This window comes from Dreissena polymorpha, chromosome 4 (assembly GCF_020536995.1).
Source record: "Dreissena polymorpha isolate Duluth1 chromosome 4, UMN_Dpol_1.0, whole genome shotgun sequence".
NCBI classification, from domain to species: Eukaryota; Metazoa; Mollusca; class Bivalvia; order Myida; family Dreissenidae; genus Dreissena; species Dreissena polymorpha.
This window is the reverse complement of record NC_068358.1, coordinates 47,776,509-47,791,269: the sequence shown is the minus strand read 5'-3', so window position 1 is coordinate 47,791,269 and position 14,761 is coordinate 47,776,509. Positions and strand designations below refer to the sequence as shown.

The 14,761-nt window shown below is 37.0% G+C and overlaps 2 protein-coding genes across 5 annotated transcripts in view; one reads left to right on the top strand and one right to left on the bottom strand.

The window, feature by feature from the left end:
* Nucleotides 1-840: 840 nt before the first annotated feature.
* LOC127880124 (coiled-coil domain-containing protein 124-like) overlaps nt 841-14,761 on the top strand; it is a 79,183-nt gene continuing 65,262 nt past the window's right edge. The window contains exon 1 of one of the 2 annotated variants that reach the window (XM_052427359.1): nt 841-982. In XM_052427359.1, coding sequence (XP_052283319.1) covers nt 949-982 — 34 coding nt within the window. In that variant the 5' untranslated portion in view covers nt 841-948. Of the gene's footprint in view, nt 983-6,997; nt 7,166-14,761 lie in introns of those variants that run through there. The other variant, XM_052427360.1, reaches the window with a different exon arrangement.
* LOC127880123 (alpha/beta hydrolase domain-containing protein 17B-like) lies at nt 1,121-5,244 on the bottom strand. 3 transcript variants are annotated; one of them, XR_008049427.1, is made up of 3 exons: nt 4,311-5,244; nt 1,761-2,446; nt 1,121-1,462 (listed from the first exon to the last, which is right to left on the bottom strand). XR_008049427.1 is itself a non-coding variant. In XM_052427358.1 (2 exons), exons 1-2 carry the CDS (start codon nt 4,955-4,957, stop codon nt 2,227-2,229), a joined length of 867 nt encoding a protein of 288 aa, XP_052283318.1. In that variant the 5' UTR covers nt 4,958-5,244; the 3' UTR covers nt 1,121-2,226. The 3 variants fall into 3 exon arrangements, 1 of the variants encoding a protein (XP_052283318.1); XR_008049429.1 differs by having other exon boundaries at nt 1,121-1,456; XM_052427358.1 differs by having other exon boundaries at nt 1,121-2,446.

Below are 14,761 nucleotides of genomic sequence, written 5' to 3'. Positions count from 1 at the left end.
CCTCAATTTCTTACATGTGTTTCAATAATTATTACCAACGTTTCTGTTATATTGTTTAAGGTTTATATTATCAAATCCGTCACAAACTTCCATGTGACATGTACATCAAATTACACTTAACCTGCTTAGGAATAGATTTGCATTTCAAACACTTAAACAAATATTTTAAATGATGTAACATGTTCCCTGCATTACAATGATGCATGTTCACACGGTTGTTATCAGTTTTTGAGCACTTGGTGCCAAATGAAAGATGCATGTAAAAATGAGTATTACTCCTAGAAAAATGCTTTTGGTGTGGGAGTTGAAAAAATAAACGCATAAAAGGAAGCTTATTTGCTTGAGGGATTTTATTAAATACCCATTTATTTGCATGCATCAATTTTTCAGCAACTGTAATCATTGCTTTATAACCAATAGTCTTCTTTTGAATTAAAGTTTACTTATAAATACATTTTCTGTTTTTTTCTCTGATGTTAATAAGTATAGGAATTCTGACTTGCTCGCCCAAAACAACCACTGGTATTTTCAAAGACCAATAAGACATACAACGATAGTCATATATTATGTAGCACATTTTTATACAGGCTACATTGCAACAATTCTTACTGGTGACCGCACTGTTTGTTGAAGCACTTTAAGGGTAAATATAACATTTTACATGCATTTAACTCTAGCATGTATTATTGCTGATATAATTCTACACACCTGTACATACTTTATGAAGGAATTCAAACATTGATCTTATCAGTACACTAAAACCATACGCCTGTCTCATGTAAACATATGCACATTCATAAGGTGCAGTAAGACATTATCCAGACATGACAGGAGTACAATGCAGGTTTGATAGAACATTGGATAAATTGGGAACATTCAGCCTTCAACTGAGTATAAAGTAATTAGTAAAGCACTCTCATCTGTAATGTGATAATTACAAGTACAAGTATGCAATTCATGATGATGTACATGTACACTGCAGGTAAGAGTAAATAAAAGAAAAAGACCTGAATTTCCTGGATAAATATTTGACTATTTTGAATTGTCCAAATTTTGTATTTGTTACATTTTGATTTATTCTTAAAAAAGTGCAGAAAATATAACAAGGCATTCAAATTCCTTTAACACAATTAAATTTTAATTAACCCCAAAAAGCTGTCAAAATAATAAATAAAATTTTCTAACAACTCGATGCAAGTTTTTTTAAAATAACAAATAGCAAATAGTTACACCAGTACAAACAAAAATGTTCTTATTTTGCAATTTTTACACATACCAAGTACAAGTATAAAAATATACCAAGAAAATTAAATATTCAACTGAGTGAGACTCAGTGACTTAATGATTATTCACTATAGTAACTATAGCAACAAGATGTGTTTGTGAAACACAATGTCCCCCTATATGACGTATGACCTTGAAGGATGACCTTGACCTTGTGAAGGATAACCTTGACCTTGACCTTTCACCACTCAAAATGTGCAGCTCCATGAGATACACATGCATGCCAAATATCAAGTTGCTATCTTCAATATTGCAAAAGTATTCATAAAATAAGCGATTTGGGCCACATATATTTGACCTCTGACCTTAAAGGATGACCTTGACCTTGACATTTCACCACTCAAAATGTGCAGCTCCATGAGATGCACATGCATGCCAAATATCAAGTTGCTATCTTCAATATTGCAAAAGTATTTATAAAATAAGCGATTTGGGCCACATATATTTGAACTCTGACCTTGAAGGATGACCTTGACCTTTCACCACTCAAAATGTGCAGCTCCATGAGATACACATGCATGCCAAATATCAAGTTGCTATCTTCAATATTGCAAAAGTATTCATAAAATTAGCGATTTTGGCCACATATATTTGACCTCTGACCTTGACCTTGACCTTTCACCACTCAAAATGTGCAGCTTTATGAGATACACATGCATGCCAAATATGAAGTTGCTATCTTCAATATAGCAAAAGTTATTGCAAAATGTTAAAGTTGGCGCAAACAGACCAACAGACAGGGCAAAAACAATATGTCCCCCACTACTATAAAGGGGGACATAAAAATCATTGATACTGGTAGTAATTTATTCACAGTTGATAAGGACACGGCCCGGCTTTGCTGCAATAGCTGCATCACAAAAGTGTTTCCAGCTCCGTGACCAAATCTAACTGGGCAACAGTTGCATTGTTACAATCCCCACCCTCTCCCGTCTGCTGGCGTCAGTTGACAGCCAAGTCCACAGTCACAAACTGTTTCAGTCGCTCAAGATATGGCCCAAACAATTCCACATCGTTATGTCCAGCTCCCTCTACCCACAATGGTTCAACTGTACGTGGGCAGCGTTCAAATATTGCAAGGCCGTGGGAGAAATCTATCACTTCATCTTCAGTTCCATGAATCACTAGCACAGGTGATGTTATTTTCTGTACTTTGTCAATGCTGCAAAACAACGATAAAGATTTGTTTGAGGGAGTAAATAATGGCTTATAACATACAGCAGGGCCCTCATTTGGCATTTTTTGGGGCCGAAATTCAGCCCTATTCCCCCCTTAAATAGTATACTTTTTTCCCCTTTTCAGCTAAAACTTCCCCTCTAAGAAAAATAATATTTTATTTACTTTTATAGATATTCTACGATTCCCATTTTCGCCCAAAACAGCGCAAAATTCCCCCATGTAACTGTAAGGACCCCGGCCCCAATCCCCAGTTTTATTATTTCACTTAAGTTAAAATTTACAAAACTGAGCAAGTCAGTGTCAGCTGCATGATTACCAACCGCTTAATCCTTTGGGACAAAAAGCCCAAGGAAAATACCAGAAAAACCTGTTTAATAATAATAAAACAAATACTCTTACTAACCAAATGAAATTACACCTGCATCAAGGTTACTATTTCTTCTTTAAATTGTATCAGTCTCCCACATGTTCTAACAAAATCTATATTGTATTGAGACTCGACATAGCACCATTAAACAACTCCATATTTGCCAAAACTAGAAACAATAACAGAAGACAAGATATTATTGGGTAAATGCTCAGATTTTGAAATGTCAATATGTCCCAATAATTGATATTAAATCAGCCAAAAAATGCCTAGAAAAGAATTAGATCTTTATCAATTAAATAAAGATTCTGAGGCTATTGGTCCTAGATCATTATGTTGAAAAATACAACATTTTCACTAGTAAGAAGTACTAGAATTAGGACATTGAAAAAAAAAGCATGAAAATAAATAATGGGCAAAACTATGCAAGAATAATGTAAGTACAATGTAATGATAATTTGCATTGTTAAACTGTAATTAATGATATATCAATACATAACATGCTGCCAAAATTTATTAATTAATGAAATTATAAATAAATTAACTCTACAAACAAGATACATTATATATAAAATTAGATCAGCTGTTGTCATCCTTCAAACAAAAGATTGTAGACATACAGTACTGTCTACAAGTTTTCCCAAAAAACTTACTCCCTCTGGGGGCTTTGGTCTGCTAGCGAGTGCTTCCGCTGCAGTGAAGGCAAGGTGTACGCGCTTAAACGCTTGGCTTTCCGCCGAGTTAGCTAATACCCGCGACATGTATTACTTTAGCCTAGTCGGTAAATGCAGACGATTTCTTTTATCAAGACACCGCCGGGCAACACCGCGGTAGCAGTGTGCTACTGTGCATGCCATAAAATAAAAACATTGTAATTATTTTTTTTTTAAATACTGTGGCTAATCAACCGAATCGTATCGATAAATGTATACATACTGCTTTTCTAATGTTCACATTTATCTGATAATCCAATATAATTACATCACTTACGAAAAAATAATCTTAAACATTTATGACGATAAATATGTTTAAGAATTTCATAAACACAACCTTATGCCTATGCCATTTTTCATTAGTGTAAAGAGTACAGTGCATTATGGGATGCAGCTTTCATTGGACGAGAAAATTTAAATTTTGATTAAATGCAATACGATCATGTACAAAAAATGTTTTATTGCGTCATACGCAGTATGTACAAAAACTTGTAATAAATGAAATTTTATTTAAATCAGGAAGTCAAGCAAAGTTAAATTGATCGTTATCTCGTTAAACACGAGTTTCCTCCGCGTTGCCTACAACGATGGCCGCCGCGTCGGCTTATCAATTTGCCGATTGTTAACCTCGGAGACCCCAATCAGGCAAACTCCAAGTATCACGGGATGTTCTTAATCTCCCTCCATAAGCGTGCCCGCGGAGTAGCGAGGAAAATTGGGGAAAACATGTGGACTGTACTGTAAACAAATGCAATATCATTTATTACCTTGGAAATGCATCAAAAAACCATGTGCGTTTTGTTTCTGGGAAAGCCACTCTCATTCCTGACATTAAGGGAGAGTGCAGTACAACAGCAGCTACCTCATATCGGGCGGCAAGATCTACAGTGGGAACTGTCCCTATACTTTGTCCATAGAGTATAATGTTTTGAGGGCAAATTCCATATCTTGACCTAAGCGACTGCCAAGCTGCATCAATGTCTGCATACAGATTTTTTTCTGATGGCTTCCCTGTACTAGTACCATAGCCTGAATAATCATAGCTAAAAATGTTACAATTTATTCGGGTTCCAAGTCCAATGTAGAAGCTGCTCATTTGCCCCAGATCAACAGCATTTCCATGACTAAATAACAATGTGTACCGTGCATTGGGTGAACACTTAGCGTACATGCACGAGATCCTATTCCCCTTTGAGGTTCTAGTTTGAAAGACTTCTATTAAGTCCAGTTCACGTTGTGAATACTGCCATTCGGCGCGGTCTGTGAGATGAAAACTGTATCTTGAGTTTGCTTCATCGTGGACCAGTGAGTAGGTTGGATCCGGAGGCAGAAACGCCAATTTCGCAGCAATTCTGGATGGACATGGCGGACAACAAAACAAACAACACAACTCACTAAAGGATAGCCCGTTCATTTTAGCGAGTCACAGAAGACTATTTTGTAGAAACGAACAATATGTATTACCGCTATCTAATTGACATGACTGAAAAGAAGCTGATAATTTTCATAAACCTCTCCCAGATCGATGACAATTCCTTTGATTTCCGGTGACGTCATAGAAGGAAGTTGTCTTTTACTGTAGTTTGTTCTATCTGCAAGTGTTTCCAATAAATAATGTAATGTGTCAAAAAAAAATGATAGATTTTTATTTTTAGAAGCGATTTTACTTCACTCAAAACATCTTCGTAAAGATATTTTACGAATTGTGAATACAAATGCACCAAATAATCGATTAGAGGGTTACTGATAACTACATTTTGTATATTTTGACGGTGTGTTACGGTTGATATATATATTTGATAATAATGTCTAAAAATTGAATGAAATTTCAAAACATTGTCTTTTTTTCAACTCTACATTCATATCAGCGAATTTGACAAAACAACAGGCCATCCTTTTGAGTCTAAACGTATCAAACAATATATTTATTGAGGGTCATGCAGATCGACCGACGGACGAACGGACGGACCGACCGACCGACTGCATCGATTTTTTATATTTATATTTTTACAGACGTTGAAATAGTCTAATACTAATTGCAAACAATTATTATAGTTTAAGTGTTTTGTTTCATTTCAAATTAAAACCCATGTGCCGTAGTGGCACTGTTTTACGATACCGAAGTCAAGGCCGCACGCAGGAATTTTTGACTGGGGGACCGAACCGGGGAGGGTGCAGTAGGGGTCTCCCGGCCCTTGGACTTTAAAAATTTCTCTACAATAACTGTTTTCCGGAGGCTTTTTACGAACCTCTTTCATATATTGAGCTGGTTTTGATGCCCCCGATAGAATGGCATATAGCAGTTGGACTCTCCGTCCATTTGGTCGTCCGGCATATCATTTTCCGGAATTATTTGCAAAACACTATAAGGTCTACCTACATTACTTACAAATGACGTATGAGTTTCGTTCCGGTCCATTGATTTTTTGCGAAGTTATGGACCTTGGACTAAGACAAAGATGTGTACCTTTTCAAAAAATAACGAGTATCAATACCTATAATTAATTCTCAACATTATTTGTTCAAACCGCGTGTATAAGTTACTTTGATTCGCTGATTCTCTTTCCTTGACCAATCAAAAGACGTGTTACATCAATCATCGATAGATAAAGCATCCATGATCACAAGGGGTAATTGACTGATTGAATATGTGGGGCAATTGCACTTTACCGGTACGTAAAAAAGAACGGAAAAGCGTACACTAACCCTAACCCTAACCCACAACACCGAACACTTACAGCAACACTTAATAATCCTTTTTATCCGATATATTTCCTTAGTATCGGGGGCTACCGCCCCCAAACCCCCGCTTTGTCAATAGTGGTTAACAACTGCGTACCGGTAAAGTGCAATCTAGCCGAATATGTGTGTACACGGCGATAAGAAAACATTGTCTTGGGGCTTATCTCCATAAGTAAGCGCTAATCCGCGCTAATCAGGGACAATAAAACACATCTGCTATTTTGTATTGAGAAAAGGTGTTCTGTTGGCCGTTTTATGAGAACAATTCGAAGAAGGCCCATTATTTAAAAAAAACAAACATAACTCAACAGCCAGCTGGAGGGGGGGGGGGGGCGGGCCTCAGGGCCCGCAGCTGGGTACGGGCCTTAAGTAACCAGGTGTCATAGTAACTAGACCATCTTTAAAAATGACTTTGGGGACGTTTTGACCAAAGTGGGGCCGTTTTGACTAGTTTTGACTTGGGGACGTTTTGACTTGGGGCCGTTTTGACTCTAATAATTTACGCGGAATTCAAAACTGAGCTACGCGGGAACTGGAAACAATTGTATATAAAACTGACTTTTTATGTGTTAAACATTTATAGGGGTGTCGGTGCATCTGTTATTGTGTCGTTACTTGATCCTATTGTGCCACTCTCTTACACTGCGGTTCATGTTGAGGTACGAACGACAACTCTGCTTAGAAAATGTGTGTGTCTGTTGTTACTGCAGTGTAACCAGTAAGGCTAAAACATAAAATCGGTTTATGGGAGAGCAGGTCAACCAATAATGCCATCAAAAAACTTCCTGTTTATTATTTTGTATTGCACAAGTGACACAAAATAACCAGCTTCAAAGAGCATATTTGTGTGTACTCATTTATAAAGTAGCGTAAAATACAGGTATTTTTTCTCTTTATCTTATTTTTTTTATTATATGTATACACACAAATGTTGTCATTGTCCAATAGACCAATTCACGCGTGACGTCACGCGCACCTGCGTGTCTTTATCCGTGCTACTCTGGTAGGCAAAAGAAAGACACGATCAAAGGGGAGATATCGAGCACGATATTTATTGTCACGCTCTACATCTATATTAAATACATTATTTAATATATTTTGATATGTATACGATCATTTTTAGATTTAAACATCCCAAAAGTTGTTGTACTGTACTCAAACAAATAAGAATAAAAACAAACAATAAATAGATCGATTCCATGCACACAGCATATATTAACCTACCACTATGATAATCCATAATCCATCTGTTATTAAGTATGTACAATTGCTGCAACTAAAGAACAGGGTCCGAACTAATAACACTTTGTTTATGTGTTAAGGAATCTTTGAGTATCAGATCAAATTTGTTAAATCGTATAACGTAATTTACCCATTGTTCATCTTATGTACCCCAATATACATTTGATTTATTCATACTCGTGTTTGTTGAAATATGTTTTCTGGCGCGTATCAATATCAACCACATGACTGTGATGTTGACGAGGTACATTGTGCAAGTCAACTAAAAAAAGTCTTCCAAAACATTGAACTAAATTTTACAATTATATCATTCTGTAATCTGACCATAGCTGATTACATCAATGCACACATTATAAACTCGGTAGTATTATTGGCAAAATATTTTATTTTTAAATGCAAACAGGCAAACGGGAAAAAAAACAACACCATAAATAGATTTTCTTGTGTCCTTTTAATAATATAATTTAACAAAAGGAATTTATCGCGACTTTACAAAATAAATTACATATATTGTATATTCGTTGTGCGCTTTTTATGCTCAATGGGTACACCTACCCTAAAAAAAATGTAAATATACTTTGTGGCATAGTTTCACCTACCTTAAAGCAACATATATGTATTTTTATTGTTATATACAAAACATATTATGTTGACGATGGGAGTAAAAAGGAAATTACTAAAAAAAGTATTGTCTGTCTGTCTAGAAAACTAACACTTTGACACATTAATTTAATTTAATTGGTTTGATTTGATTGTTTGCATCAATCTTAAAATCGTGTTAGCCTTTGTATCCCGATGTTTAATTGCCCCCTTTGTTCGGCACAAGCCGATTATCTCGTTTTAATCAGATATTGTCCCTACTTAACTAACAGCAAAGTGTCATAAACTACAGCAGGGACCTATACAAACAATAGGTCCCTGACCACAGGTGGTATATGAAAGTCTGGTCATTAAACACAATTGATGGTACCACCATGTCTTCTCTTTCTAGTAGTATTGAGCAGTTATTTGGGGTTGAGTAATATACCGCCAAAGTTCAACTGTTCAATTAGATATGCTACATATCGTAAAAATAATAATAATAATAATTTGTCCAGTATATATTAACAGAAAATGTACGCTTTGAAGATACTAGCCTGTTTGCTGGTAATTTATAACAAAACGTATTTAATAAATGGTAAATGTACATATAATCATTAAACGTATTTAGCGGTACCGGTTAATGAAAACTACGTCATTCCGTTTGAAGATTGAATGTTACGGCCATGCACAAACGACATCATGAAAACAAGAAATTACGTATGACTACCGGGGTAAATAATATTTACGAAAAATAAAAAACAATGTAGATATATATTATAAAATGTAAGATATTTGTCACTCATATACACGTGTAAAGGAATTTCAATATACATGAATTCACAGGTTAATTTGCATCATGTGAAGTTGTGTTTTTCAGTTGTATATTACGATTCATCTATAGTGTTATTCACCTTAAAAACAAATCATCCAATTTAAAAGAAAATGATCATAACATTTAAATACTGTCATGCACTTCGCTTTTAATAGGGCTTTGTTGTACCGGTATGTCAGATTTTAATGCACCCTTTTCTTTCACTCATTTTTTTTACCACACTTTCATACTCATACAATTGATAATTATAATTATATAATGGGATGCTTTATTATTTTTTGTAATTTTTGAAGTCCTTCTGCAAGAAATACAACGGCTAATGCATAGCTTTGTTTTGTGAAATTGTCGGTGTTTAGTCTTCAGACCACATTTACCTTGATGCTAATGACTAACGAGTATATATTTTTTTATAGATAAGAATACATGTATTAATTAAACAATATTGACATTAAAAATGCAATATATTTAATAGTATTTAGGTGTTATGATGTTGTTGTTAATGTTTTCGATATATTGACTAAACACGTGCCGTTATCTATATGACATAGTGTTTATCGTAACTGTACCCAGTGCTTTTGCCTACCAGCGCATCGCGCATGCGCGAAAATTCGGAATCAAAACAATAACAATGAATTGGTCTATAGTATGTTTCAATAATTAAAAGGGGGGAAAATTGTTCGATCTGGCTGAGGATAATCTTTGTGGTCATCACTTGAAACTAAGAGGCAAGAATTCAAAAAGTAATGTAAGACTCAACACCTTTAGTCAAAGATCAATTCATTACTGGAACAGTTTGGAAGAATCAACAATCGCTGCCACAAGTGTTAATCAATTTAGCCTTCTTTCCTATACATTCGGCCTAGCTAAAGAAACTTCAGCGTACAGTTTATATAGTATTGACATACCTGTACGCTGAAGCCAACCCCCTTATTTAAAGTCAACCAGAGTTGTAACATATTTATGTCAAGCTATAAATCAAAGAAAGCTCATTTTCTTGAATACATTTCTGTAGTGATTTAAGGTCACTTCCAACAGCCTTGCTGTTGAGCTAGCTTTTTAGCGACGCGGTTAGAGTGTCTGACTACCACTCTGGAGGTCGTGGGTTCGATCCCCATTGAAGCTCCGTATTTTTACAATAATGGCGACGAGGCAAACACGAACTGTGATTCAGAACGTGGGTGTGAGCTTTCTAATGGCTTCAAGGAGCCGCTTGTGAAGTGGTCGACACTATCATATAGCAAAAAGTGTCATATGACATGCTGTGGCAGGCATGTCTGGCCTGGAAACATTTCTAATGGCTTCAAGGAGCCACTTGTGAAGCGGTCGACACTATAATATAGCAAAAAAAGTGTCATATGACATGCTGTAGCGGGCATGTCTGGCCTTGTAACATTAAGAGGGGGAGGATTGTAGTGATTTAAGGTCACTTCCAACTGCTGTTGAGCTAGCTTTTCAGCGACGCGGTTAGAGTGTCTGACTACCACTCTGGAGGTCGTGGGTTCGATCCCCATTGAAGCTCCGTATTTTTACAATATTTCTACATATATTGGTGAATGAATATAAATTACTGCATCGGGGAATATTTTAAGTTTCAAATGCATCTTACAGTAGATGAAAATAGCTACCATCAGTCTGAAATTCACAATTTTGACGCCATTGTCGCTTTGTCATGTGACAAGTTTTCATTTGGATACTTTCGGATCGACCTTGACATTTTTTGCTGAAATTGTAAACATTACTTTCGTTTCCTGAAATCTATTATTTTTGATTAACAACTTACGTTTGGTGGTTTATAAGACTGATTTCAGTGTGAATCAGGTAGTTTTAAATAATATGCACTTTGAGTTTGTATTTACACTACCATTTGTTTACAAAACAAGCCAGAATAATACTGGGAAATGTCATTCTGAATTTGAAAACACTTGAGCACATGGTATGTTACTAAAAATAGAAATAACGTCATATGACAGTGAAATCTCAGGAGATTCGCATTTCAAGAAAGTCTGTCACATCGCTGTTTTTGTTGATATGTAAGAGCAGAATAGATAAATTTTAAATGTTTAAGATAGTATTTTGTGAAAGAAAATACAAATACAGTTAAATGTGAAAAATGTCAATCTTTCCAATCAAGTGGTTGATTTAAGCCAATAACTGCATTTAAAAGCTGTTTTGGACCGGTCTTTGTTTCCTGTCAACTTTTCGGGAATTTCTGGTAGACTTTTCTATTGGGGTTAGTCCATAACTATAAAGTCGCGCCAGTCAAAAATCATAAAAAGCGACATTTAAAGTTATGGAAGCCAGAACTACATTCGACCATTCCTATACATTCGTTATTTTTGTATTCGTGTTAATTTGCATGTCATCCGTGCAACGTGCGTGACCGAATTCTTTGCAAGTTAGTAAGAAAGTTTGTTGCTCGTGTAAAAAAACTGAAAAATGCGCACTAAAACGGTATGTACTGTTATTTAAACCCTATCCTACATGTAAATCTTACCTTCAAATCAATAATTCAAGCTATAGTATGCTTTAAAATCCAATGTTTACATTTTTTGACCCACATTCATGTCGACTTGTTTTGCAAGTCACGTGACCAAGTTGATGCAAAAGCTCATGATGTATTTGGGGCCGCACACAGGGTATTTGTATTGTGCGCATTGTCTTTTACAGCGACACAGTTAATTAAAATCCAATTTAAGCGCTAAGACAGCGTCAATTCATTTCATCTTATTTGAATTCCTTTTTATGTCCCCCACTATAGTAGTGGGGGACATATTGTTTTTGCCCTGTCCGTTGGTTGGTCTGTTGGTTGGTCTGTTTGCGCCAACTTTAACATTTTGCAATAACTTTTGCTATATTGAATATAGCAACTTGATATTTGGCATGCATGTGTATCTCATGAAGCTGCACATTTTGAGTGGTAAAAGGTCAAGGTCAAGGTCATCCTTCAAGGTCAGAGCTCATATATATGTGGCCAAAATCGCTAATTTTATGAATACTTTTGCAATATTGAAGATAGCAACTTGATATTTGGCATGCATTTGAATCTCATGGAGCTGCACATTATGAGTGGTGAAAGGTCAAGGTCAAGGTCATCCTTCAAGGTCAGAGGTCAAATATATGTGGCCCAAATCACTTATTTTATAAATACTTTTGCAATATTGAATATAGCAACTTGATATTTGGCATGCATGTGCATCTCATGGAGCTGCACATTTTGAGTGGTGAAAGGTCAAGGTCATCCTTCAAGGTCAGAGGTCAAATATATGTGGCCCAAATCGCTTATTTTATGAATACTTTTGCAATATTGAAGATAGCAACTTGCTATTTGGCATGCATGTGTATCTCATGGAGCTGCACATTTTGAGTGGTGAAAGGTCAAGGTCATCCTTCACAAGGTCAAGGCCATCCTTCAAGGTCAAACGTCAAATAGGGGGACATTGTGTTTCACAAACGCATCTTGTTTATTTTTAATAATAGTGCACAAGAAAATTCCATTCCAAGTACAAGAATTATTTGCCAGAAAACGTATTAAAAGCAGAGGTTGAGGTAAATAATAAACAACGATCGATCCGCGGGCTGCCCAAGAATATGGCATTCCATACAACACCCTGCGAGATAGGTTGAATTGTCGAATTGACAGTGATACTTATGGAAAGGAGATGCTGTTCTCATCCGAGGAAGAGTTGGGGTTAGTTGAACATGCAGACAATTCTGCTAGACTAGGCTACGGCTACTCAAACACCAGCTAGCAAAGATTAGCCGGCGAACTTGCATACAAGTTGGGAAAGCGGCCGTCAGATAAGCCGCTCAGCAACTGCTGGCTCTATAGCTTCTTGAAGCGATGGGGTGACAGGGTGTCTTAGCTAAAACCTTCATCCCTCGAGACCACCAGGGCTAAAGCCACCACTCCCGAACATATTGGGGCTTATTTTGAAAATTTAGAGAAGGCGGTAGCTCTCCACATGCTCCAAGATAGGCCAGAACTAATATACAACATGGACGAAACAGGTATAAGCCCCGAACACCGACCCCCTAATATTATAGCACCGACAAAGGAAAAGGCCCATGCTGTGACCTCACCACGTTCCGCTACAACAACGGTGATTGCTGCTGCTAATGCTAATGGAGTTTAGTTTACACATATTTATTTTAGCTATTGCATGGAAAGCTTCAGCTTATGGAGACACTCTCAAGTCCGTTTCCTGGGAAGAACCAGTGTCTATTGAGAATATAATGAGAACACTCCCTAAGTAAGGATCTAATCCACGAACTCCCGATCGCAAGGCGGACACCATATCCACTACACCACCGTGACCTCAGATGTTTGAGAGCAAAGCATACACACTTTAATGAACAGTAAACATACAAAAACCTTTAAGGGATTGAAATTACACAAAAAGTAATTCATTTACAAACGTTCGTATTAATTGTTTCATTTGTATACAATATTCTAATATTCTAAAGGAGTATGTAAAAAATTTGGGTTCTCGGTAAGTCATTGAACATAAAACTTAATAACACCATCTAACATTGCTAATAGATAACTAAAAAAATACGGCGCGTTTTCATCCGCAGGTAAGAGATACAATGAAGAGCTGATGGAAGGTGCGACACCGGGCGCACGGGCTACAATGTCGGATTCCGGATGGTCAACGACAGACGTTTTTAAGGACTACCTTGAAAACCATTTCCTTAAGTACGCAGCCAGAACCGACGAAAACCAGCCAATCCTACTTCTTTTAGACGGCCACACTACTCATACGACACCAGAACTGACCAGATGGGCGAGGTCTAAAAACCTGCACCTGTTTTGCCTACCCGCGCACTCATCCCACTTGCTGCAACCTCTTGATGTCGCTGTCTTTGGGCCATTTAAGAGGTATTATTACAGCGAGTGTGCAAGCTTCATGAAAGAAAATATAGGCAAAGCTGTCACGAGGTATGACATGGCCCGCATTGCATGTAAGGCCTACTTGAAGGCAATGAGCCCATGGAACATTGTTTCGGCCTTCAAGAAAACTGGCGTCGTTCCGTTGAACAAGCACGCCATTTCCGATGTTCAACTCATGCCATGCGAGGCCTTTCGAGATGAGACACCTGTGTTGAAGTGCAGGGCCATCCAGAGCGGAAAACATACGGTGGATGCATATCTAGAACGGAAGCTAACCGTCAACGCAACTTGTTTCTGCTCATGCAACTGCCAGAAGAAAAAGTCGCTGCCTTCCATTAAGGCGCCTGACCCCTCTGGCAAAGAAATCACCAGTGACGAATTTCTCGAAGAAATGGAGGTTTATGCTTCACAGAAGGAAAACCTGCCACCAAGCTCCGTCATGTCTACGGCAGGCACGAAAAAGCAAAAGCAGACACCCGTGGCCTCTCACATAAGCCCGAAACCTAGCACCAGTGTTCTTACAAAAATTCTTTACTGAACATGTAAACAAATGACCGAGGACCCTATTAAAAGACTCGGAAATCTGTGTGAATTGACAGTTTGACGTTATCAAAAGCCGCTTCCTGTCTGAATGCATAACTTACTCAAGTAAACATGTTTAAGGAATGCATAAGGAATGGTTTTAATTGTCAGAACAAAGTCAATTCACTGCTCACTAAAGCATTTATTTTCTCTTCGTAGGTAGGTTAATCCATTGATTGCTTAAAGAAGGTGGTAACTATTGTGTTGAGAGTTGCAATAAATATTCACAGTTGTGTCCTAGTTGCGTCAACATTCAAAACAATGTTTACCAGTAATTATGGACCAAATCGGCAGAGTGACATTCACACATGTTAATCCCTTTTGTCAAAACAACACATAACGCGAAA